At 38.3% G+C, this 23,719-nt stretch overlaps 1 protein-coding gene across 1 annotated transcript in view; it reads left to right on the top strand.

Moving 5' to 3' along the window:
* Positions 1-1,946: 1,946 nt before the first annotated feature.
* Positions 1,947-23,719, top strand: part of RASGRF2 (Ras protein specific guanine nucleotide releasing factor 2) — a 109,417-nt gene continuing 87,644 nt past the window's right edge. Inside the window, exon 1 of the mRNA XM_063295478.1 lies at positions 1,947-2,361. Within this exon, the coding sequence (XP_063151548.1) occupies positions 2,077-2,361 (285 nt within the window). The 5' untranslated portion in view covers positions 1,947-2,076. The remainder of the gene's footprint in view (positions 2,362-23,719) is intronic.

Genomic DNA, 23,719 nt, shown 5'->3' with positions numbered 1-23,719 from the left:
TGCATGGTGATTAGTGATGAGGGATGTCCATGCTAGAGGGATTCTAATTACAAACAGCCGGTTAATTCAGATTTTGCCGATTTTGCCAATTTGCAAAGTGATCTGCCAATCTTATGGCAGATATCTTGCAAATTTGACTGATCTTACAGCTGATGAGGCTTTCAGCAAGACTCTAAGCCTTTTATTAGTTTGGTGCATATGCAAAGTACTTTAGTACTAGTTTGTAACACACAGTTTTTGTATAAATAGTGGTAGAGGAGTATCAAACAATTATACAAATTTAATAACCTATGTTAATTTCTGGAAGCAAATGAGTGTATATAATTGCATTATTACTGAACCAAGTTCCACTACTTGCTGTGTGGTAGTGCCCTACAGCAAAACAAGGAAATTTTCCCCACCAGAATAGAGTGTTATGCTTATTCAGATCTAACTGGTAAACAGCACAGTCCTAGATGGGTCTATTCAGAAGTGACCCTTACTTAGTTTAATGGGATTTGGCTCCCAGGTAAGGGCATATATAGTATTACAGGCTGGGCTTTATGGTCTTAATGGTGCCAGCTCTATGGTTCTATGGGGTTTCTTCACTAGTTGCAAAATCTGAAAGGACACAGCCTTCTGCACTTTGGGAAAAATGGTAAGGTGCAACATTTACCAATATTTACATAGTCAAGAAAAACCATGAAGGTTTTTTTAACCCACAAAAGCCTACTTGATAATTAGTTTCCCCTTAGGGTTTCTAGCAGACCTGCAGAAAGGGGTTCCACTTGTTGAGCTGAAAATTTCCTATTATTTATTCTGTATTTCCCAGTCTGGCCTGCTTTCTGTGTTATACAAGTTGCTGAGGGATTCTGTAGAACTCAGAGGTTTGTACATCATTTGGTGACATGTTGCCCAGTCCTAATGAAACTATTACTCAGCTCTGGATTGTGCATTCCTTTTGCTTCTGATGATCAAGGCCCAGCACCTGTTCTTTGAACCGAGTAGACATTCAACCTGTAAAGTGGATTTTGTGTCTTCAACAGCCTTGAAGGTGATGTGAGGAAAGAGAGGAGGCGGCTGTGTTGGCGGTGGAGGAAAATGCCCTCGCCGTCATTGTAGGTTGCAAAGACTCAGAATGAACGCTGGCCCCGGAACGGTCGTTCCATGAAACTGACGGGTCTTGAGAAAATCTGAAGGTAAATGTATTCTCGCTAATCCTGCAGCCGGGAAAGCACCACAGGGGCGGGTTGAACACCCTGCTTAACTTTGGCGGTCTTTATTCTAAAGCTTCGTGGGCCTTCTTGCATCGACGTTTCCGCGCAGAAAAAGTGCCCGCCGCAACACGCCTCGAGCATTTTGGCGGACAACTCCGCGCCTCTCCTCGCCTTTCTTTCCCACTCCCTTCGCTTGGCTCGACCGGCTGGAGAGAACGCCCCCACTCCCGGAGGCGGGCGGCAGAAAGGAAGAGTGAGGTTCAAGCTCTCTAGAGGCGGGAGCGCGCGCGCACGCCCGGGGAGGGTTGTTATACCGCACTCTGGCAGCGGCCGCGGTGGCGACTTTGTGCTTTAAATTGGTCTTAAAGCCGATTACGGCTCATCTCCCAAGTGATTATTTTCCTTTCTGGCTCCCGGTGGAGGTCGGGGCTGAGGTCGGGGCGGAGAGGTGAATGGGCTTCAGCTGCCGGAGGAGGAGGACGGGTGCGGAAGCCCGGCGAGCGCGGGGCGGCTATACTCGGGGAAAGCGCGGCTCGCAGAACTTTTCTGGGCGAACAGAAGCACCGGGCGCCAAAACAAGGATGCCACCGGCACCCTCGGGCTGGCCGAAGCGCTCGGAGCAGCTGCCAGCTGAAGCAAAGAAGCTCAGCTACAGCCCCGGACTCCAGTAGCACCCAAGGTGGCGACACCCCCACCAGGACGGAGGAGCGCGCCGGCGCGAGGCTTTGCAGTGGTGCGCCACAGCGGAAGGCTGATGGCTCTGGGCTCCGTCTGGCTTCGCCTCGCCTGTCTGGAGAAGCCGCGCTGCTGTTCGACGACGGGCTGGTGACGGCGGGGCTCCCCCGTGATCCGAGCGGTCGCAGTCGGCGTTGGAGGCACCATGCAGAAAAGTGTGCGCTACAACGAGGGGCACGCCTTGTACCTCGGCGTGCTGGCTCGCAAAGAGGGCACCAGGCGCGGCTACCTGAGCAAGAAGACCACTGAGACGAGCCGCTGGCACGACAAATGGTTCGCGCTGTTCCAGAACATGCTCTTCTATTTCGACAGCGAGCAAAGCACCCGGCCCGCCGGCATGTACATGCTGGAAGGCTGCACCTGCGAGAGGGCGCTAGCCCCAAAGGGCGCATCCGCCGTCGGTGCTAAGGACTCGGCGCTGGACAAGCAGGTAGCGGCCCCGCCCTCGCTAGCTGCTCTAGGAGGTTCCCCCTTTCCCAGCGCAGCCCCCCTCCTTTTCGTAGGCCCCCTCTCCTTATGGCACGTCGGCAGAGAAGGGGCTCAGACAACTTTAAAAGGGGGCGCCAGATCGTCGCGCGACCGCGGGGTCTTCTCCTTCGAGTTTTGATCTGGCCGCGTCGCGCCTCGTGTAAGCAGGAGGAGGACCGCAAGGCAGCGTGAAGATCCTTTGTGCTGTTCTGGCCAGGGTGGCTTGGCTCTCCTTGAGCTTGCAAGTTTGAACTCTCTCGACCGGCTTTGCCCGACCTTCCAGATGTGTTGTACTACAAACTCCTCTAAATTCCGTAGCCAGCATTGGAAAGGCTGTCGAATTATAGTTAGTGCTTGAAACAGAAAACGCGTTTAAGTTTTGAGCTCAGAACTAATAGCCCAACTTGAAACATTCAGTCCAAATGTTTAGGGTTCTCTATCTTCAGTCCCACCAAGTCTTGGAATGGCTTGAGTGTTCTCAGAGAAGTAAGAGTAGCTGGGATGATAGTACAATATATGTTAAATGTTACTCCTCAGCCAGTGAGGATGAAATTTGGTCAAATGCTTGATTTTCAACACATTTTCGAAAACATGAAAAAAGTTCCTGAGAAATCAATAGGAACATTTCTCTTACCAACTGTCAGATTTGGTTAGATTAATATGTCTTGTCAAAAAAGCCCTCAACAGAAAGAATTGAAAGGTATTTTCAGTTTCTTTAAATAAATCATCTAGATTTTTCAGCCAACAGAGTACAGGATGAAGACAGAAGCTAAACTCTTTAACATTCCTTTAAATAGGCACATGTCTTTTATAATGTTAACATTTTAGTTTTAAAAAACCCTTGGCCAATTTTTGGTAGGCACTGTTTTTTTTTTTCAGCCTGCCTGCCAGGTGCAAATTGTGTTTTGTTTCCTGATGATTTTTCTGGCATATAGCACTGACTGCTGGCTGAAAAAAAAAAGGTCTGCTGGTTCTTCTTAACTGTTTAAAAACATTATCTTTACAAAAAGACGTGAGAGAATGCATACAGTGCACATGCACACCAAAGTTCAACAAACCAAGCCAATATAGTACTACTCTACTAGCAGTACTGGCAACACTTGTTTATGAAGGAGATCAGGGCACCCATATGCATATTTTTGTACTACCTGTGTGCAAATGAAATATAGCACAGTAATCAGAATGCACACATTAACTCTAGCTTCCCTGTAGGAAGTCTTTTGTTGTTTTGAAACAGCAATAATTTCTCAGACATGCAGCTTTGACCAACTTTCTTCTTGAGCCTGACTCTGTGTGTAATATAGTTCTAGCTGCTGTCTTGGCAAGACAGGAAAACATTTGGAAAAAAGGGAAAAAATAACTGTAGTTCTTGGAATAGCAGGACACTCCAAACAAGGCTTCTTGAAACAGCCAAGTTTTATTTCACTCTTGGAAAAAAGGTGTGTTCTGTAAATTAGTTTGACTCAAAACACATGAGTTTTAATTCAGGATTGGAACACTCAAAATGGCTATTTTGAGGTGAGAACATTTTTGAGGTGGTTTTGCACATCCCTGGTTATAGTCCAACACATCAAAAGGCACCATATGAGGGAAGATTGGTCTAAAGTATGCTGGCTGGGAATTTGTGAGATGTAATCCAATTTATCTGAAATACACCAGATTGGATCTAGAAAAAGGCTTTTAAATATTACTATCTCTTCCTGTACTGTAGCCCCTGGGGATACAGGTCATCTCTTAGTGTGAAACAACTAATTAGATGATTTCTGTGAAAAAAAATGGTGTGATAAACTGGTGGTGTGCTGTCACTTTTGAGAAGTGGTCAGTTTTCCATGAGGTATTATGAAATGTAATGGTAAAGGCCTTGGTCAGAGATGAAGGAAGTCCTCAACCATAAACACTGATGTGGTGACTTTGAGGTAGTCACTCTTAGTTCAATCTTCATGGTAGGGTTATTCCTGTGAGAAAAATTGGAGAAAGCAGTGCTGTTTATGTCATCTTGCGTTTCTGAGAAAAAGGTAGGACAAATCTGATTAATAAATAGATTCAATCTATTTGGATTAGATTGAAATCCAAAAAAGAGTCCTCAGGACTGCTTTTTCTTTTTTCTTTTAATTTTTTTTAAAAAAACCCAAACTGGTGGTAGTGAGGAATTCAGCTCTGCTTCAGTAAAGTTGCAAATCTGCTATGGCTTACAAAACACAACAGATTGGGGGCACTCCAGTAATAAGAGGAGTTGGGATGGTTAAGTTTGTATTGCCTAAGGCAGTTGTATGGTCTGTTTCAGTGTTTTTCAACTTTGGCGAGTTTATGATGGGTGGACTTGAACTCCCAGAATTCCTTCTGGAAGTTGAAGTTCACCCATCATAAACTCGCCAAGATTGAGAAACTTTGGTTTATTTGTACAGTATAGTTGGTCCGTTACTCTTTTGCTGTTTTCCTATCTCCTAGGTATGATGGATGGGTATTGGTTCAGTGCACTTAGTCTTCTCTGAATTATTTCATTGATTAATTCTTCAGTGTTCATACTTTTCTAAGGTTGCATTCTGGCAAAACAGCCTACTGTGGTTGTTCAGCCAGAGTTTTGCATTTAAGGCTAGAGAATTTTGGAATGTGAGGCTTGAGCTCTTCTGAAAAAGATACAGAAGAAGACATCCCTGTGTTTTCATATAATGGCTTGATACAATTGCTAGCCCTGTTAAAAGTAATACAGAATGTGCTTTATTTGGGCAGAGCAAATAAATAGGATAAGGTAATGTGGTGGCTAGACATTCAGCAATCCTGTCCCTATGCATTATAACGAATTAATAATCTTATCCTTTCCCCATTTTAAACTTCGAACAACGTCCATATTTTAAATGTTTGGCTAGGGCTTTTTTTTGGTGCAGTACATATATATATATAGAATAATATAGTCTGTGGAATTAGTCTGGACAAAAAATGTTCTGGAGCATTTAGTGTGAAATTTCTCAAGTATTTGAAATGTGTAAACTTTCAGGTGTTTACTTTAAGTACAGTTAACTAAATATTTCTGAACTCTTTCTAATCCTATATAAAATGAGGAGCCCAGTGGAATAACTGTCTTTATAAAAAACAGATTGTATATAGATTTGTATAATTTACCTCACTGAATTAATTTGAATTTTGTGACCATAATTTTATGTTTATTGAAACATAATCCTGGCATTTCTTTAAATATAATGTGTGGAAACCATGGGTCCAATTATCTCGATCACAAATCAAAAGAGTTCAGTGATAATATTTATGAGATGCTATATAATCTCTGAGTATATGTGGCTTTAGCCATCACAGTAGCTGCTCAAAGTCAGGATTAAATCTGCAGATAGGAAGCAGTTAGCAACAGTAGTTTTAAAACATTGGAAATGGTACTGGAAAATTGAAAGTTTAGTAATGGATGTGATTTTTTTTTAACTGACATTTTGACCCAAAGCATGGGTATTCTAGAATCTATTAACAAACTACTTGGTTGTTGAATTACATTGTTAATACTTGTAGTCTGCTTGAACAACTTATTAAATGAGGAAAATATATTTTACGCATTCAGGAGTAATAGTGATGCAAAATAATAGAGAGAGGCAAAACTCACGGAATGGTAATATGATGTAGCTTCTTAAAGTGCAATCCTTTACAAGACTACTCAAAAATAAACTTCATCGCATTCAATAGGTATTTCTAGAATAAAGGATGTTGAATTTCAATCTTAGTCATGTGCTACATCAGACTTCAGCACTGGCATCTCTGTTGTCAGTGTGTTATTCCTACATGAATACAAATTTGCAGCTGATGGATATTCACTAATTTCTCTTGATTTATAGAATAAAACAGGTGTCAATTCTTTGGAAGTGCTGGAATTTTCTCTTTAAAGAAATACACTTTTGACATTTAAAAAAAATAGGAAATAAAAGCCTGCATAGCTTAAGAAAATCGTTCCATCAATTTAACTATATAAAAAACAAACCATGCCAGGAAACAAATGTTAAGCTGTTCCAGTGTGACACACAATTAAGTAGAAATCTTAAGTATATTTATAGAAATCAAGAGGATTTAAAAGAATGTTCTTAAAATAGGAGTTTTTATTTTTCTTCTTTTGTGACAGGTTTAAACATAAATGTTTTCATGCTTAGTTAGCATGATCTAAACACAAAAAAAATGCCCGGTCAGTTCATTTCCCCCCCACCCCCAGCCCCAAACAAAGTAATATTTAATTATTAACATAGAATTTAACAATTAAATTTAATAGAATTGTTACATTAATTGTATCAATATGTGAGAATAATTCAAAAGAATATTTCTTCTCTTTCAAATATAGAATAATTCTACTTATTCTTTGTGTTTTTCTGTTTTTGCTAAGGGAATATGTTTCTTAAAATCTTGATACAAATAAATATAATTTATTTAATGGGAAATAAATCCTGTGGATTAAACTTGAATATATTTCACCAGATTCTTACTGTGCTGGGATGAACACTGCGATGCAATCTTTGGTAATCTGGGGTGGTGATACGGCGATAGAGGTGGCACAGATCAAACTCCCAGTTCATCACAGTATGCAAAGTGGGGGATGACTGACTTCTTTGGTGAAAGTAATAAACATGCCTTGTGTTGTTCTACATGTGGCTGCAACTCTTTTATTCTATCCTCCCATGTCTAATGTGGGTTGCTCTATTCATGTTGTTAACTGTAACCATTCATTCACAGCCACTTAGATCCTTAAATTTCTGTTGTTTAGCTAAGCTGAGTACAACTTGAGCAAAAGAGATCCCAGAGTTCCCAACAGGGACTAGATGCTGGGAATACATCATTGGATGATATGATTGTCATGCATCAGCTGGCTTTTGAGTAGCTAACAGTCACAATTCTTTTTATCTCACCATTTCATCATTCTCTGCAACAAATATCTATTCTGAAATGAAAAGATCTTCATTTACTTTGTGCTGTATGAAGATCTACCACCCCTTTAGTTTATTCTTCCTATAAAACAATAAACATATATTGGGCTAGAAGAAACTCTAGAATGATATATTAAATGGCATTCAAATATGTATTTCTCATGAGAATAGTGCACCAAATCTAGCATTCTCCAGATATGTTGCGACTAAATCTTCCAAAATTCCCCAGATGGTTCTGGGAATTACCTAGCAGTCTGGAGAACACCAACCTAATAAAGAGTACTTAATATCAAAGTTATCCATTTCATTTATCATACCTTTGTGATACAGCTTCTATATATTGGGATTCTGGGATTCATGACCATTCCTGAAGTTTATTTCATTTCAGTAAAGTGCTGAAATGTCTGATTTCTTGTAAATATGGAAGGAAAGAAAGCATGGGGAAATGTTTCATCAGTAGGTATAATATAACCACTGCAAGAGCATCTAAGATTTCATATCTCAGTCTTATGTCTCAAGTAACATTACAACATTTAAAGATTATAGTAATATAAAATATGATTAAATATTTGATAGGTAGAAAGAGCACAGAATTTGCAAAAGCAGGAAAGCAAACAAACAAGTAAAAAACCCTTTTAATTTCCAAACGTTGTAATTTACCATAACTACAAAGCAAATCTTACAGTGATTCTTTTGAGCACAGTATATTGTATGATGCATTCTGTGTTTTATATCCCAGTCCTAAACACTAATTAGGAGTACAGGTAGTCCTTGCTTAATGACCACTATTGGTCGCTAAGTGGTCATTAAGCGAATCCAACCCAACTTCACCCTTTTTGCGGTGGTTATTAAGCGAATCACCACAGGTGTTAAGTGAATCGTGTGGTCATTAAGAGAATCATGTGGTTCCCCACTGATTTTGCTTGCCAGAGGCCAGTCTGGAGGGTCAAAAATGGCAATCACATGACCACAGGACACTGCGACAGTCATAAATGTGAACCAGTTGCCAAGCGCCCAAATTGTGATCATGTGACTGCGGGGACGCTGCAACAGTCATAAATGTGAGATCAGCCGTAAGTCATTTTTCAGCACCATCGTAAGTCTGAACCATTACTAAACAAATGGTCATTAAGCAAGGACTACCTGTAAAATTCATTTTACTGGAGCCTAATTTTAAGTTAAGTTTCAGCCAAAATTGAATACAGAAGATTTTGCTTAAGCCCCAGTAAACATAGTGGAACTTCAGGACTTTTAAGATTACACTATACATTATCCACTTCATTTAAATCAGTGAAAACAGATTTCATTAGAAGTAAGTTTTGGAAGCATAGGGCCCTAACAGAAGATTTGCTGTTAGGTTTGTGTTGTAAATATATATATGTGCTTCCAAATAGTTATACTTTGAAGTTAAGTCCATAATATTCAGATTTATTATATGTATAAGTCCTCCCAGATAACAGGGCTCAGTTACGAAGTTCTGAGACTAAGGACTTAATTAATTAATTAATTAATTAATAATTGTAAACTGCCCAGAGTTGCTCTTTGAGTGGTGATGAAATTAGCAAAATAAATAAATGTTATCATAAAAAAGAGTGTTATAATCTGCCATGGTGAAAAAGTGGTCCATCAAAATTAATAGAAATTGTGTAATAATGGATATAAAACAATAGAGATAAAAGTTGCAGAGTGCTGGAAAGTGTTAGGCCCAAGATATCAGAAAAATCACACACCAGGCATTTCTATAAAAATAAATTTATTTACAGATGCACAAAAACATATTTTCAAGCTTGTGCATTCACACGCGCTCAGAGAGGACTTGGAGGAAGGCTGTGAAGAAAGGAAACCAAAACTAACAAGCCCAGGCAAAATACCTCTCCAGGGCAATTAAAAGTTTTACCTTATATGGTCATGCCTTTTCACCCCCAAAACTAAGGATACTTAAGTTTGACCTTCTGACTCTGCCAGAGTGATTTGTTACCATAGTAACTTAATGGCTTGCTCCTTGCAAAAAACAAGGAAATTCCAACAATAAACACTTGAAGAAGTCTTTCATTAAGTGTTATTGAATTTGATATGTATCCCTGCCTACGTAATGGACATAATGCCAGTTTGATGAGTGTCAATGTAGCTTTACAATAAAGTAGAATTAGCTTATCCGGTCATGTTTCCTCTCTGGTTGGCCCCGTGAGGCCGACATCAATCCTGCAAGTTTGTAAGTACAATTCTCCCCCTTGCCTCCTTTATAGCTTGAGAAACTAGGGAGGGTCTCTTCTGAGCCTCCTGTCTCGTCCACTATCCAGCTGCAGGCTATGCTGTCTCTTATCTGACCGTTCCCTTGGCAGCATCTCTTCACCCAGTCTCCCAGAGTCTTTTCCACATGCCATTACGGACTGTAAGCATTTGTATTTTCCTAGAAGAAGGTTTATAAGTTTAATTATTATGGAATTGAGCATTATAAATGGAAAAAGAGGAACTTAATTAAAAATATGAATGTACATATTATAGTGTGGCAGACTGTTTATTATAATTCGTTTATTTATCTTTTTTTAGGTTTGTAAGTTGTCCCCAATAATCCAAGTAACTCCAGGTGACATATAATATATGAAAACAATAAAACACATAGAAAACTGTAATAACAACAACAAAAAAACCAATATGTACTACTATATCAGAAAGAAAACACCGAGAACCAAGGAATAAAATCCAATATAGGGGCGGGAATTTCACAAATTGCCCAGAGCCAGTATAGGATAATATGTTAGCCTGGATGAGTTTCTATATACCATAGAAAATAATTATTACTCCAGTATTAAAGCCACCAGTGCATTTCATGCATATATGCAAATACACACAATAACTGATTGCTGGTGCAAACCGTTAAACAATTTATTTTATAGTTGCTAGAATTGATGTTAAGTTACTCCACCAGTCTGTCATAAAAATGATACTGCACAAAGGCAGTAACATTTCTGTGTTCCTTATATGTACAAAAACCCTCCAGCTTAAGGCCTCCTCTTTTATTACTTTTGTGGCCCATACATTCTTCTTATAGCTATAGAAGCAATTTGTGCTAAGGATTACTTAAAGTTAAAATTAACTTCAAAGAAATGGGAGGTCAGTAAATGTAGGTTTGTTTGCAATTTTTATCATACATTTCCATATACTTTGAAAATGGCCTAGAAGTCCAGCTTGATGCAGGAAATAAGATCTATATTGTCCTTGTTCAGAGTCTGCTCAAAGACCTCCTTTGAACGAGTTATGTAACAAGTTCCATTGCCAGACTGCTTTATTGTGATGTGTGAAGGCAGCCAGGTTTTGGATCCTGGATTACTGGCCATTGAACAGTCATAATTTATGGACACACTTGAGGCAATAAGGCAGTTTGTCAGACTGTAGCTTAATATAGGCATATTATTCAAGCACCTGGCTGCATCCCATTTACTCTTGGTTTGCTCTTTCCTCTGCATAAGTGAAACAACTAACTGCAGTTTATCATTGTTTTCTGTTCCAGCTGGAGTGGAAAGTTATGATTAATGTTTTCTAAATAAGGATATGAAGCTATGGTTTAATTTTAGTTTCTGAATCCTAATTAGTTTGGAAGCCATTCATCCATATTTCACAGGCTTTGTGGATTCTTGGGATTTTAATTTAAGACACAGCAGACCAGCACCACTTGTGTATGTGTGTGTGTGTATGTGTGTGTGTGTGTGTGTATGTGTGAGGAATAAAAATTCCTCTTTTTATTCAGCAAAGTAACACAAGCCATTAGTTTAGATTCTAAGGCAGCCTTTTTTTATAGCTTCTTCTGCCCAACCTCCCTCCTCAGCACAGATAACAGCATCTGTAAAGCTATCAGCAGCAGCTTGGGTTAGCAGTGACTGAACAGGTATTTCAAAATAAGTTGTTTCTCTCCTGGCAAAGTAAGGTTTTCTGTATCTAGTGATGTTTGCCATATGTTTGTAGTCTAGACTAGAGTTTCTCAACCTTAGCAACTTTAAGATCGGTGGACTTCAACTCCCTGCTGACTGGGGAATTCTGGGAGTTGACGTCTATGCAAATTGAAGTTGCCAAGGTTGAGAAACACTGTACTATATTGTAACACTGCACATAAAGATGAGTACAGAGTGAGAAATAAGAGGGAAAAAAAAAAGGAAATGAAAAATAATAAAATATCAGATACCAAATTTCCGTGGATGCAATACATGAAGTGATAGGATAGATTAATGTAGGTTTGCGGACAAATTCTATAATTTTTGCAAGGACAGCAAACATCCTCAGTTGGATATAATGTTACATAGAGCAAAACACACTACAGTATTTGCTCTTCCAGGTGAAATGATGAGCTGGTCTTTTTCTCATCCTTCTCTTGGGTGTCCCCTGTGTTCCCAAAGTCTGCCCTGGAAGGATCGAGATGGCTTTATTAGGAGTTGCAAGGGAGAAGATGTGTAAGAAAAAAATGATGCTTTTCTTTCTCCAAGATACACCATAATGTAAATGAAGAGCAGAAAATTTGAAGAACAACGTCCATTTTTTATAATAATTAGACATGGAATGGAATATACAGTTTGGATCTAAAGAGTAAAATATAATTGTTTTTAAAAATTCTTACATATAGCAAGAGAAGGAACTACACAAATGTTTGTTATTTAAAGGTGATGAACAGTTTAAAAATATGCTATAAGAGAAGACATTTTTGTTTTTTTATCTCTGTTTAACTATAGTATCAAGATCATTTGCGGCCTAATGTAGGTGTACCATATATGGGTTGCAGAGATCTAGATGACCACAACAGGTTATCAAAAAGTTAACGTTTTCTGTGTCTCTTTGTTGCCATCTAATGACTTACTGGATTTTTGCAGCTCAAATATTATATGCCTATCTTGATAAATATGATAGGCGTATCATATCTGGATGGCAAAAATGTTTGTGTTGCTGCAGTGTTACAAATGGAAATGGGAAAGCATGAGAGAAGGGGAGGATTTCTCAAACTGGTTCCAGTATTATGGTCCAATATAGGGCAGACTGGTGGAGTTTTTTGGTAAATGCTAATTTTAGAATTACTACCAAACACTGGGAATGTAAGAGTTATACTACACTTAATGATATTAAAACATTTTCAGATAAATGTTCTTTTGCTAATGCTCTGCTCTCTACTTCAGAACTGAATGACAGCTACCTTGGCTATGAGCTAGAAAAATTAATAGAATATAAAAAGGATACTTTTAAAATAATTTAAAGGAAGAATAGCTGAATTAAAACGACAAGAAAAACAGAAGAGTATACTTTGATAATAGTTTTGTAAAGTAATTTCAAACTCTTGAAATTTTAATCAGATTCAATTAAAATAGCTGCTATAAAGATGTTTTAACTAATGTTTTTTTTCTTGAATAAATAACGATAATTACATTTCCTTGGTGGCCATGGTTTTTGTAATTTCTTGCTTCTGTTTTTGCTATTGTTAGTAGTTATTTTGTCATATTGATTTTCCTTTTTTAATATTCTTACTGTAAGAAGGGAATGTAAGCTAGTCAAAATCCTGCTGGATTGAAGTGTCATTTAAACTCCAGGAAATAATAAATGAAATGTCAGTATTGTCATGTTTAGATGCAAAAGATACCTTGAAATTAATTTAAGGATGCTTTCTATAGGACTTGTGATATAGGTCAAGAATAGATAGCCTTAGAATTTTGGAATTTGTATAGGTATTCCAATAATACGTTACTATTGGAGATTGCCAACTCACAGAATAGCTTCCATAGTGGATATAGCCAGTCACAAACACCCACATATAAGAAGGCAGATTGGTGTGGCTCTCTACAGCTTCCTTTAATCTCCCAGGATGCCCCTTGCATTTTTTTTCTGGAAGAAATCTAAGCAAAGTTTGCATGGCCCTCAGCTTTTCCACTAACTAAGTGGCAGCCAAGCATTCATTCATTTTCAAAGTATGTCTATGAGGCCCATGTATGGTCCAGATTCAGTCTAGTAAATAAAGGTGACATGAGGCACTGTCACTTCATTTTCTACTATGCCAGCTTCTCATTTTTAAAAACTAAAAAAGAATCTACGATTTTTTAATGTAGAGAGGCAGGAAGATGAGTAAATATCAAGAGAACTATCCATGGACACACTGGTTGATTAAAGATTATGTTGAGATGGGCGGCTATAGAAAATAAACAAACAAACAAACAAATAAATATGTGCCATCAAGTCAGTGTTGACTTTTAGTGACCACCTAGATAGATTTTGTGGAGACTCTATTCCCAAGCTGGTCCTTCAGGTATTCTAACAGTGTAACCATTGTCACTTTAATTGCTCTGTCCAAGCATATCAGCTTAAGGTGATAAAAGACTTTCTGAGTCACTGAAGCCATTTGGGTCTATAATAAATATAATCTAAGCCAGTGTTTTTCAAACCTGGCAACTTTTAGATATGAGGACTTCAAGTCCCAAAATTTCCCAGCCAGCATGCATCTTAAAGTTGCCAAGTTTGAAAAACATTTATCTAAGCCTACCTTTCAACAGTACAACAGAATGCTTAGGAACAGTAAAGTCCCCTGCAGAATAGGGAAAGCATCATGTAAATGTGATGAACTGGGGAACTGTTTATAAACAGCATCTGTTTTGTTTATTATCTGTCATCCAGTCTATTAACTGCTCACACATTAGTTCAGAACATCAGCTGTTTCACTTGTGTTAGTTGAAAAAGGAAGATAGGACTGGCTGTAATCCTGATATTAATGACAACAGCCTGTATTCTCAGATAGCCTCTTCAAGGGATTTCGTACAGATTTTTAAAAGCACTAGGGATAAAATAGAGCCCCGATGAATCCAATAAGATAACTGCTACAGAGCAGAGCAGTAATTCCCCAAGACCATCTTCTGGAATCCGTCATTTATTTGGAATGGCACTGCTGTAATGCATTGCTTTAATATCCCACTACTGATAACTTGTTTGAAGGATACCATGGTTAATGGTACTGGAAATTGCTGAGAGAACTAAGAAAACAGATTGGATCAAATTCCCCTATCATCCCAGGGAGTAAGCAAACAGTTTCTGTTCAAACTTTCTCTTCTGATTGAGTTTATGCGTTCATGAGGAACTGTAGAATAAATATTATACCTGGAGGTTCTAAAAATCATAAAATCATAGGGTTAGAAGGAACCTTGGATGTCTTCTAGTCCAACCCCCTTTCCAGGGCAGGAATCCTCAGACCATTCCAGACAAATGGCTGCCCAAGCTTTGAAAATCTCCAATGATGGGGCACCCGCAACTCCAGCATGCACTTAATAGCTCTCACAACCAGTCTGTATTCCTCTCTGTAAAGCTTTCACCCATTGGTTTTTGTCTGACCCTTGGGACAAATCCACATCCTCTTCCATGTGACTGCTCTTCATGTCTTGGAAGACCGTTGTCATGTCTTCCCTTAGCCTTTTATTCTTAACATACCCAGTTGTTTTCATAGGATTTAGCCTCCAAACCCCTCACCATCTTGTTGCTCTTCTCTGCATTTTCCAGTTCTTCAGCCTCCTTTTCATATTGTGGTGACCAAAACTGGACCAATGCAACGTAGAGCAGAACTATCACTTCCCATGATCTCAACATTATACTTCTGTTTGGACAAACAACAGAGGAACTCAAAACCCAATTCCATTACACATATAGTCAAGAAGAAACCATATGACAATGAGATTGTAAGGAAATGGTTGAGCTCATCTCCACTGCACATTCATTCATTCATTCATTCATTCATTCATTCATTCATTCATTTGCATTCACTTGCAAGCTACCCAAGGTGGCTTACTTTATTTGTATGCCACCCATTCCAGAAGGCTCTAAACTAAAGAAATCAAGATGATAAAACAGCAGTTCCAGGACTAGATAGAATGTAAAGTCATAACATTCTGTCAGGGTCACACATAATCTCAGTCTAGTGCCTAAAGGAAGAGCCAGGTTTTCCAAGTGGTCCTAAAGGACAGCAGAGTTGAGACCTATGGATCTTGGAGGAGATGCTGTTCCAAAGGGAGATGCAGTGACAGAAAAGGCACATTTCCTGATCCCATGACATTGTTTTATTTATAGGACTTTGATAAATGGGAATTTTATTTTATTTTCTATCCCGCTTTTATTATTTTTATAAATACTTCAAGGCAGCTAACATACCTAATATTCCTTCTTCCTCCTACTTTCCCCACAACAACAACCCTGTGATGTGAGTTGGGCTGAGAGAGAGTGACTGGCCCAAGGCGCCCAGCCAACTTTCATGCCTAAGGTGGGACTAGAACTCTCAGTCTCCTGGTTTCTAGCCCGTTGCCTTAATCACTAGACCAAACTGGCTCATCTGCTTACCATATTGCCATATGTTTATTTGAACATACTGTACTATTAAGCTGATCTTGTTGGAATAGTAAGGCACTGAGTATACAGCACAGCGGAACATTGTCTGCATACATTCCCTCCTGTTTTGAAATTTTATTTTCCCAATGTTTACGTTTTGGCAACGTGTAACCTTCATTTATATTTTTTCTGATGTTTTACTGGCAATTAACATAAATTGCTGTGCTGAGATTGCTAGATTACTTGACAAAACGACACAGCTCATTTGCAGACTAATTCAGACATAATTTTATGATGTCTGAGCTGTAAGACCTTAGTTTTGAGCTATCTGATTACTCAAATATTGCTCTTTTTAATAACCAGCTTATCTGTCCAGGAAGTTTAGGAAAAATGAGGGCAGGATGGAATAGTGTTATGTTGGAATTTTGGGTGGTTTTTTTAAATTTCATTTTTTGTTTGTTTTGTAAAGAACTTTATTAATTTTCAGAATATAGTTAAAATACAAAAGATAGAATATAGAAAAGATAGAATACAGAAGAAAAAAGAAAAACTATAAAAGTGCAGAACAGAGAACAGAAACAGAAAGTGACTTCTGACCTTTCCAATATAGATACGAATACATTTGCAAATATAATCTCTTACCATTAGTAACATTTTGTCTATCAAGTCAAACCATTTAATCATTAAAACCCAAAATCAAAACTTCATTTTTTTCAGACACAAACAAGTACTCTAAAAGTGGTTGCCAAATAGAGACAAATTGAGAAACAGTATTTTCTCTTATCAACGTTGTTAACTTGGCCATTTGGGCAGCTCCATCAAGTTTAATAATCCAGTCCTCCACTGAAGGTATTTGTGGATCTTTCCTTCTTTGTGCATATAAAAGTCTTGCTGCTGTAATCATGTATGAAGGCAAAATCCCAGGTTGTTTCTCAAGCTGCTTCTCCATCAGACCCAAGAGAAACAGTTCTGGTTTTTTTATAAGTCCACTTTAAGGATCTTTTGAACTCACCCCCCAAATATCTAACCTTTTTCCAATCTTAAAACCAGTCTTACCCACTAACAATTCTTGATTGGGTGAAGTCATATTTTTGGTCAGCATTTTTGTTTTTTGTTTATTTACTTTAAGACCTGCCAACGACCCAAATTCTTTCAATTTCTTCATCAGATGTTCCAAGGTATCCAAAGGATCCTGTAGTATCAAAACTAAATCATCAGTGAAAGTCCTCAGTTTAAAGACCTCTTTTTTAATCTTTAAGCCCTTTATTTGTTTTTCTCACCTAATATCTCTATTAAAAACTTCCAACACCAAGATAAAGAGCAAAGGCAACAAAGGGCATCCTTGTCTTGTTCCTTTTTGTTGTATGACATAGTTCGGTTACGTCATCGTTCACAATGATGCTTGCCTTTTGAGGGGTATAAATTGACTTAATTCCCTGAATAAAATACTCTCCAAAATCCATATTTTCCAAGACTTCAGACATAAAACTCCAGTTCAAATTACTGAAAGCTTTCTCTGTGTCTAGGAAAATAAGAGCTGCTTGACATTAATTATGATATTGTAAATGTTCTATAAAGTCCAAGACAATTCTTACATTATCTTTTAACTGCCTTTTGGGTAAAAACCCACACTGATTGCGATGAATAAATTCCTGTAAAAATTTATTTTCTTTCAGCCAGTATTGAGGGAAATATTTTATGGTCATTGTTCAGCAATGAAATTGGTCTGTAATTCTTAATTAAAGAAAGGTCTTGGCCTTCCTTTGGTAAAAGTGCAATATTAGCTTCTTTCTATGAATCTGGCATTGCGGAGGCCAACAAAATAAAGTTCATCAATCTTTTAAAAGGTTGAAGAATCTGATCTTCAAAACATCTACAATATAATACAGGTAAGCCATCAGGGCCTGGTTGTTTCCCCAATTTAGTTCCTTTTATGGCTTCTACTATTTCAAAAGTAGTTATAGGATTATTCAGTGTTGCTTTCTGTGACTGTGAAAGTTTTGGTAAGTCCTGTTTATTAATCTTCTCATTGTCCAATAATTCCACATTTCCTTCTTGAGTCTTTAATAACATTTTCTTCTCTCTTTCTTTCCTCAGGTTATATGCTAGCCATCTTCCTAGTTTATTAGCAAATTCAAAATGTCTCTGTTTAGCATATTTCAACTTTGTTTCTATTTTTTTCACAGTCAACATTGACAATTGTCAACATTGACAATTGCTGGTATAGTAACTTAAGTTGGTACACAATATTATCTGTCAGTTTTTTCTGTAGCTCAGTTTCTTTCAGCTTGATCCGATCCAAAATTGTTTGTAAGTTTTGTTGAGATTCCTTCTTAAGACTACAGTTATGATAGATGAAGTGCCCCATCATAACCACTTTACTCGTGTCTCAAACAGTTTTAAAATCTATTTCATTGTCCAAGTTAATATCAAAAAAATCATTTAAATTTCCTCTTACAATCCTCCACAACCTTTTCTTTTTGTAAAATTGATTCATTCAATCTCCATCTATATGCCCTGAATGTTTTCTTTATTGTCATACTTACAGGATTATGATCAGAAAAAGTCTTGGGTAAAATATCCACTTTATAAACTTTATTCGTCATGTCCCTTGAAATCCATATCATATCAATTCTTGAAAAGGATTTATGTCTCTCAGAATAAAAAGTATAGTCCTTTGCCAGTCCATTTTTATATCTCCAAGAGTCCACCAATGCCAAATTGTCCATCAGATCAAAAAAGGATTTTGGTAATTTCTCTTGTTTAATTTTAATTTGTTTCTCAGATGTTCTGTCAAACAATGGAGAAATAACTCCATTCCAGTCCCCCATTAAACACCAACTTTGATATGAAAAAGATGACAATTCATTCAAAAGTTGCCTAAAATTTTACTTTTATCTTCAGTATACTCCCACAATAATAGATTTAAGTCCATAAAGCTCCACTTCAACTGCTACATATCTACTATGCTCATCAGCTAATAATAAATGTGGTTTCAAATGTGATTTAACATATAATACAAGGTCATTAATTTTCTTGAAACCTGCTGAAATAAATTCTTGTCCCACATTTTTATTTATCAAATATTTTGTATCTTTTTTCCTTATATGAGTTTCTTGTAGACATATCACATCATGTTTCAATTTTTCAAATAATGAAAAAAAAATCCTTCTTTTTTTAAGAGGCATTTGCTTCATTTATATTCCATGTAAGACAGTTCAAGGTCATTTTTATGTGAACAACCCACCAAAGTCTTTGGATGTAGCACCCATCTCTTCATCTTCTATTGTGGAATCCACTTGTTTAGTTCCAGATGCAGCCTTTTCTGTTGCATCCTGCTCCAACATAGTTCCATGTCTGACAAGAAAATCTTTGGCTTTAGAGATTGAACTTAGTCTAAACCTTTGTTGTTGGTAAGTAAAACCTACCCCTTCCAATTTTTCCCAACAGAAAGAAATCTCATTCATTTTCAGAACATCAGTTAAAAAAGTATATTTTCTCTTTCTTAAAATTCTCACAGGAATTTCTTTCAGTACAATTATATCCACTTTGTCAATATTAAGCTTGGAGTCAAAATGACCTTGTAGGACCAATTCTCTTCTTTTCCTCCTAGTAAACTGAACCAGAACATCTTTCGTCTTGTTATTTATAGTTGCATACCTCAAGTTAATGCAAAAGACTTTTTCTATTTCTTCCAAAATTTTATCATCCTACCATTCAATTAAAGCTGCCAGAGCTTGTGAAATCTTATCTTTTAAGACTCTCCTCAGGAATCCCCCAGAGCCTTAAGCAAAATTCTTTATCCCTTAATTCAAGCAATGCAATTCTGTCAAGCTCTTTCTCCCTTTCACTTTACAATACGTCAACTCTGCTAGTTACTTGTTTCACATCTCCTTCTGTTTTCTCTAATTTCTGCTCCAATTTTTTTTCAAAGTCAGTAAATCTTGTAACTATCTTTTTCTCAAGAACCTCAAAAGATTGGGCAATAGACTGTACATTTAGCAATGAATTCCTCAAACATATTCTTTAGTCCCTCAGATTTGCCAGAAACTTGTCTTTGTACTCTTCTAGTAGCCATAATTTCTATTTCCCCCCTTTTTTAATATGTTGATTTAAAACATCGATGTTTTAAAACTTAATACTTTGGTTCCCTCTAGTGACCAACATACATCCCAAAGAAAGAGAAAACCAAGAAGGCAAAATGGCTGTCTGCTGAGACATTAGAAGTAGCCCAAGAAAGAAGGAAAGCAAAAGGCAACAGTGATAGGGGGAGATATGCCCAATTAAATGCAAAATTCCAGAGGTTAGCCAGAAGAGATAAGGAATTATTCTTAAACAAGCAATGTGTGGAACTGGAAGAAGACAATAGAATAGGAAGGACAAGAGACCTCTTCCAGAAAATTAGAAACATTGGAGGTAAATTCCAGGCCAAAATGGGTATGATCAAAAACAAAGATGGCAAGGACCTAACAGAAGAAGAAGAGATCAAGAAAAGGTGGCAAGAATATACAGAAGACCTGTATAGGAAGGATAACAATATCGGGGATAGCTTTGACTGTGTGGTTAGTAAGCTAGAGCCAGACATCCTGAAGAGTGAGGTTGAATGGGCCTTAAGAAGCATTGCTAATAACAAGGCAGCAGGAGATGACGTCATCCCAGCTGAACTGTTCAAAATCTTGCAAGATGATGCTGTCAAGGTAATGCATGCTATATGCCAGCTAATTTGGAAAACACAAGAATGGCCATCAGATTGGAAAAAATCAACTTATATCCCCATACCAAAAAAGGGGAACACTAAAGAATGTTCAAACTATCGAACAGTGGCACTCATTTCACATGCCAGTAAGGTAATGCTCAAGATCCTGCAAGGTAGACTTCAGCAATTCATGGAGCGAGAATTGCCAGATGTACAAGCTGGGTTTAGAAAAGGCAGAGGAACTCAGGACCAAATTGCCAATATCCGCTGGCTAATGGAAAAAGCCAGGGAGTTTCAGAAAAACATCTATTTCTGTTTGATTGACTATTCTAATGCCTTTGACTGTGTGGACCATAACAAATTGTGGCAAGTTCTTAGCGGTATGGGGATACCAAGTCATCTTGTCTGCCTCCTGAAGAATCTGTATAACGACCAAGTAGCAACAGTAAGAACAGACCACGGAACAACGGACTGGTTTAAGATTGGGAAAGGAGTACGGCAGGGCTGTATACTCTCACCCTACCTATTCAACTTGTACACAGAACACATCATGCGACATGCTGGGCTTGAGGAATCCAAGGCTGGAGTTAAAATCGCTGGAAGAAACATTAACGATCTCAGATATGCAGATGATACCACTTTGATGGCTGAAAGCGAAGAGGAACTGAGGAGCCTTATGATGAAGGTGAAAGAAGGAAGTGCAAAAGCTGGCTTGCAGCTAAACCTGAAAAAAACCAAGATTATGGCAACCAGCTTGATAACTGGCAAATAGAGGGAGAAAATGTAGAAGCAGTGAAAGACTTTGTATTTCTAGGTGCAAAGATTACTGCAGATGCTGACTGCAGTCAGGAAATCAGAAGACGCTTAATCCTTGGGAGAAGAGCAATGACCAATCTCAATAAAATAGTTAAGAGCAGAGACATCACACTGACAACAAAGGTCCGCATAGTTAAAGCAATGGTATTCCCAGTAGTAACATATGGCTGCGAGAGCTGGACCATAAGGAAGGCTGAGAGAAGGAAGATCGATGCTTTTGAACTGTGGTGTTGGAGGAAAATCTGAGAGTGCCTTGGACTGCAAGAAGATCAAACCAGTCCATCCTCCAGGAAATAAAGCCAGACTGCTCACTTGAGGGAATGATATTGAAGGCAAAACTGAAATACTTTGGTCACATCATGAGAAGACAGGACACCCTGGAGAAGATGCTGATGCTAGGGAGAGTGGAGGGCAAAAGGAAGAGGGGCCGACCAAGGGCAAGATGGATGGATGATATTCTAGAGGTGACGGACTCGTCCCTGCGGGAGCTGGGGGTGTTGATGACCGACAGGAAGCTCTGGCGTGGGCTGGTCCATGAAGTCACGAAGAGTCGGAAACGACTAAACGACTAAACAACAACAAAGTGACCAACAATATTTGTAATATTTGTAATGGAAAGTAAACCCAGTAGTAGAAAGTAGTTGAAGGGGGGAGAAAGTTTCCAGTTACAAAGTATCCAGTTACAAAGCCACAAGTTGAAATTGAAAGTCTTTCTCTATCAGTATTAAAGAAAGTAACCAATCCCAGCTTGAAAAAACAACTGCAGGAAATACTTTCCCGTAGTGACTAAAAAAAGACCAGTCCCAAATCCAACAAAAACTTTTACTTAAAAAAAAAGTTAAATAGAAAATACTCACAACATTTATTCCCTTACATTTTTTTTTACTGAAGCAGTTCAACTTTCAGCTTCCTTGCTCAAACTTTAATCCTTTAAAGGAGTTAAAAGGTACCAAAAAGAAATCCCAAAAATAATGAAAGTTCAACCAAAAGAATCAATATTTCTGTACTGGAGAAAGCCTCTTTAAATTCAATAATTCAAAAACAAAAAGATGATTTTAGAAGTGGGGTATTCGGAGTTAATGTCCATGTTTTGGCTTCAGCATGGCTTGGAAGAGATGGCAGTCCCACCTCTCAGCTGATGATTCACCATTTGGTCTCTGGAACACCATTTTGCGATCCTCCGGCAAGGAGCAGCTGCCCAGAGGGCACAGGGAATATTTCCTTGAATTCTCCTTCCTCAGGAGAATATTTTAGGGATCTAAGGACCTGCCTGATCCACCAAACAAATGCCGCATTGTCAGTCCTAACCTCGGAGTTTAGTAGGACTGGTCATTCTGCCATTTTTCCTCCACCGGAAGTCCAGGTTTTTTATTTTATTTATTTATTTATTTATTTTGTATAAGAAAGCTTGATTAAACAATCTTCAGAGTGATTCCACTTACTGGGTATCTTCAGCTAAGCACTCCTTTTCCCAGGGTTAACTACATTGTGACATTTTTGTTTCTGGGGATAAATACCATCTTGAATTATTTGGAGAAAGAGTAGAAAAAAATGAAACCAGTCAAACTATTTGACTTATATCCCACCTTCCTGTTTTGCAATCAAGTTGGCTAGCAAAGATTAAAAACAAAAAGAGAATATAAAAAGTTTAAAAATGTAGATTTAAATCACCAAATAAATACAGAAATAATCCAACAATGAAAAGCATGTTGAAAGGGCTGTATTCTTACAGATTTTTAAAACACTTTTATTCAGTCTCCAGCTTCCCTTTTTGGGGAGGATTGTTGAGGTGGTGGTCAGGTTGGAACTTCAGAGTTCCCTTGAGGAAACAGAATTACCAGATTAGTTTCAGGCCAGGGCACAGCACTGACATGGCATTGATTGTACTTGCTGATGACCTCAGTGGAGTTGCCCAAGCAGTCTTGGATACCATCAATTGTGGTATTCTTCTGGACTGACTATGGGCTTTGGAAGTTGGGGGCATGGTGGTTCTCCTGTTTTTGTCTGGTTCCAGTTGGTGATGATGGGAAGGGGAAGATCAAGTCCAAAGCCTCTAATCTACAGGGTACCACAGGACTCAGTGCTCTCATCCTCCTTTTAATATCTACAGGAAGCTGCTGAGTGAAGTTATGCATTGACACGGGGTCAGGTATCATCAGTACGCTGATCATACTCAGGTATATACCACTGGTAGATGAAGTGATGCTAACAGGATCATGTTACAGTGCCTGGAGGCTGGGGGGAACTGAATGGGAGGGACAGACTTAAATTCAACCCTAGCAAGACTGAGTGGCTATCAGTATTTGGACCTTCCAGAACCAGGGATTTTCCATCTCTAGTTCTCAGTGGGGTTGCACTTCCCCACATGGAACTGGTGCACAATTTGGGGGGTTTCCTGGACTCTCAGCTCCTGTTCAAAAAGCAGGTGGCTGTCTTGTATGCCAATTCTACCCACTGCTGAGCTGGATTTTCTCATAGTCTCTCTTGCCATGATTATCTTATGTGTGGGCTAGTGCAGAGAGCTTTCCATGGTGTTGCTCTTGAAGATGACTTGGAAGCTTCAGCTG

Source organism: Candoia aspera, chromosome 2 (assembly GCF_035149785.1).
Source record: "Candoia aspera isolate rCanAsp1 chromosome 2, rCanAsp1.hap2, whole genome shotgun sequence".
Taxonomy (NCBI): Eukaryota; Metazoa; Chordata; class Lepidosauria; order Squamata; family Boidae; genus Candoia; species Candoia aspera.
Note: the sequence above shows the minus strand (reverse complement) of the source record. Positions and strands in the feature narration are given on the sequence as shown.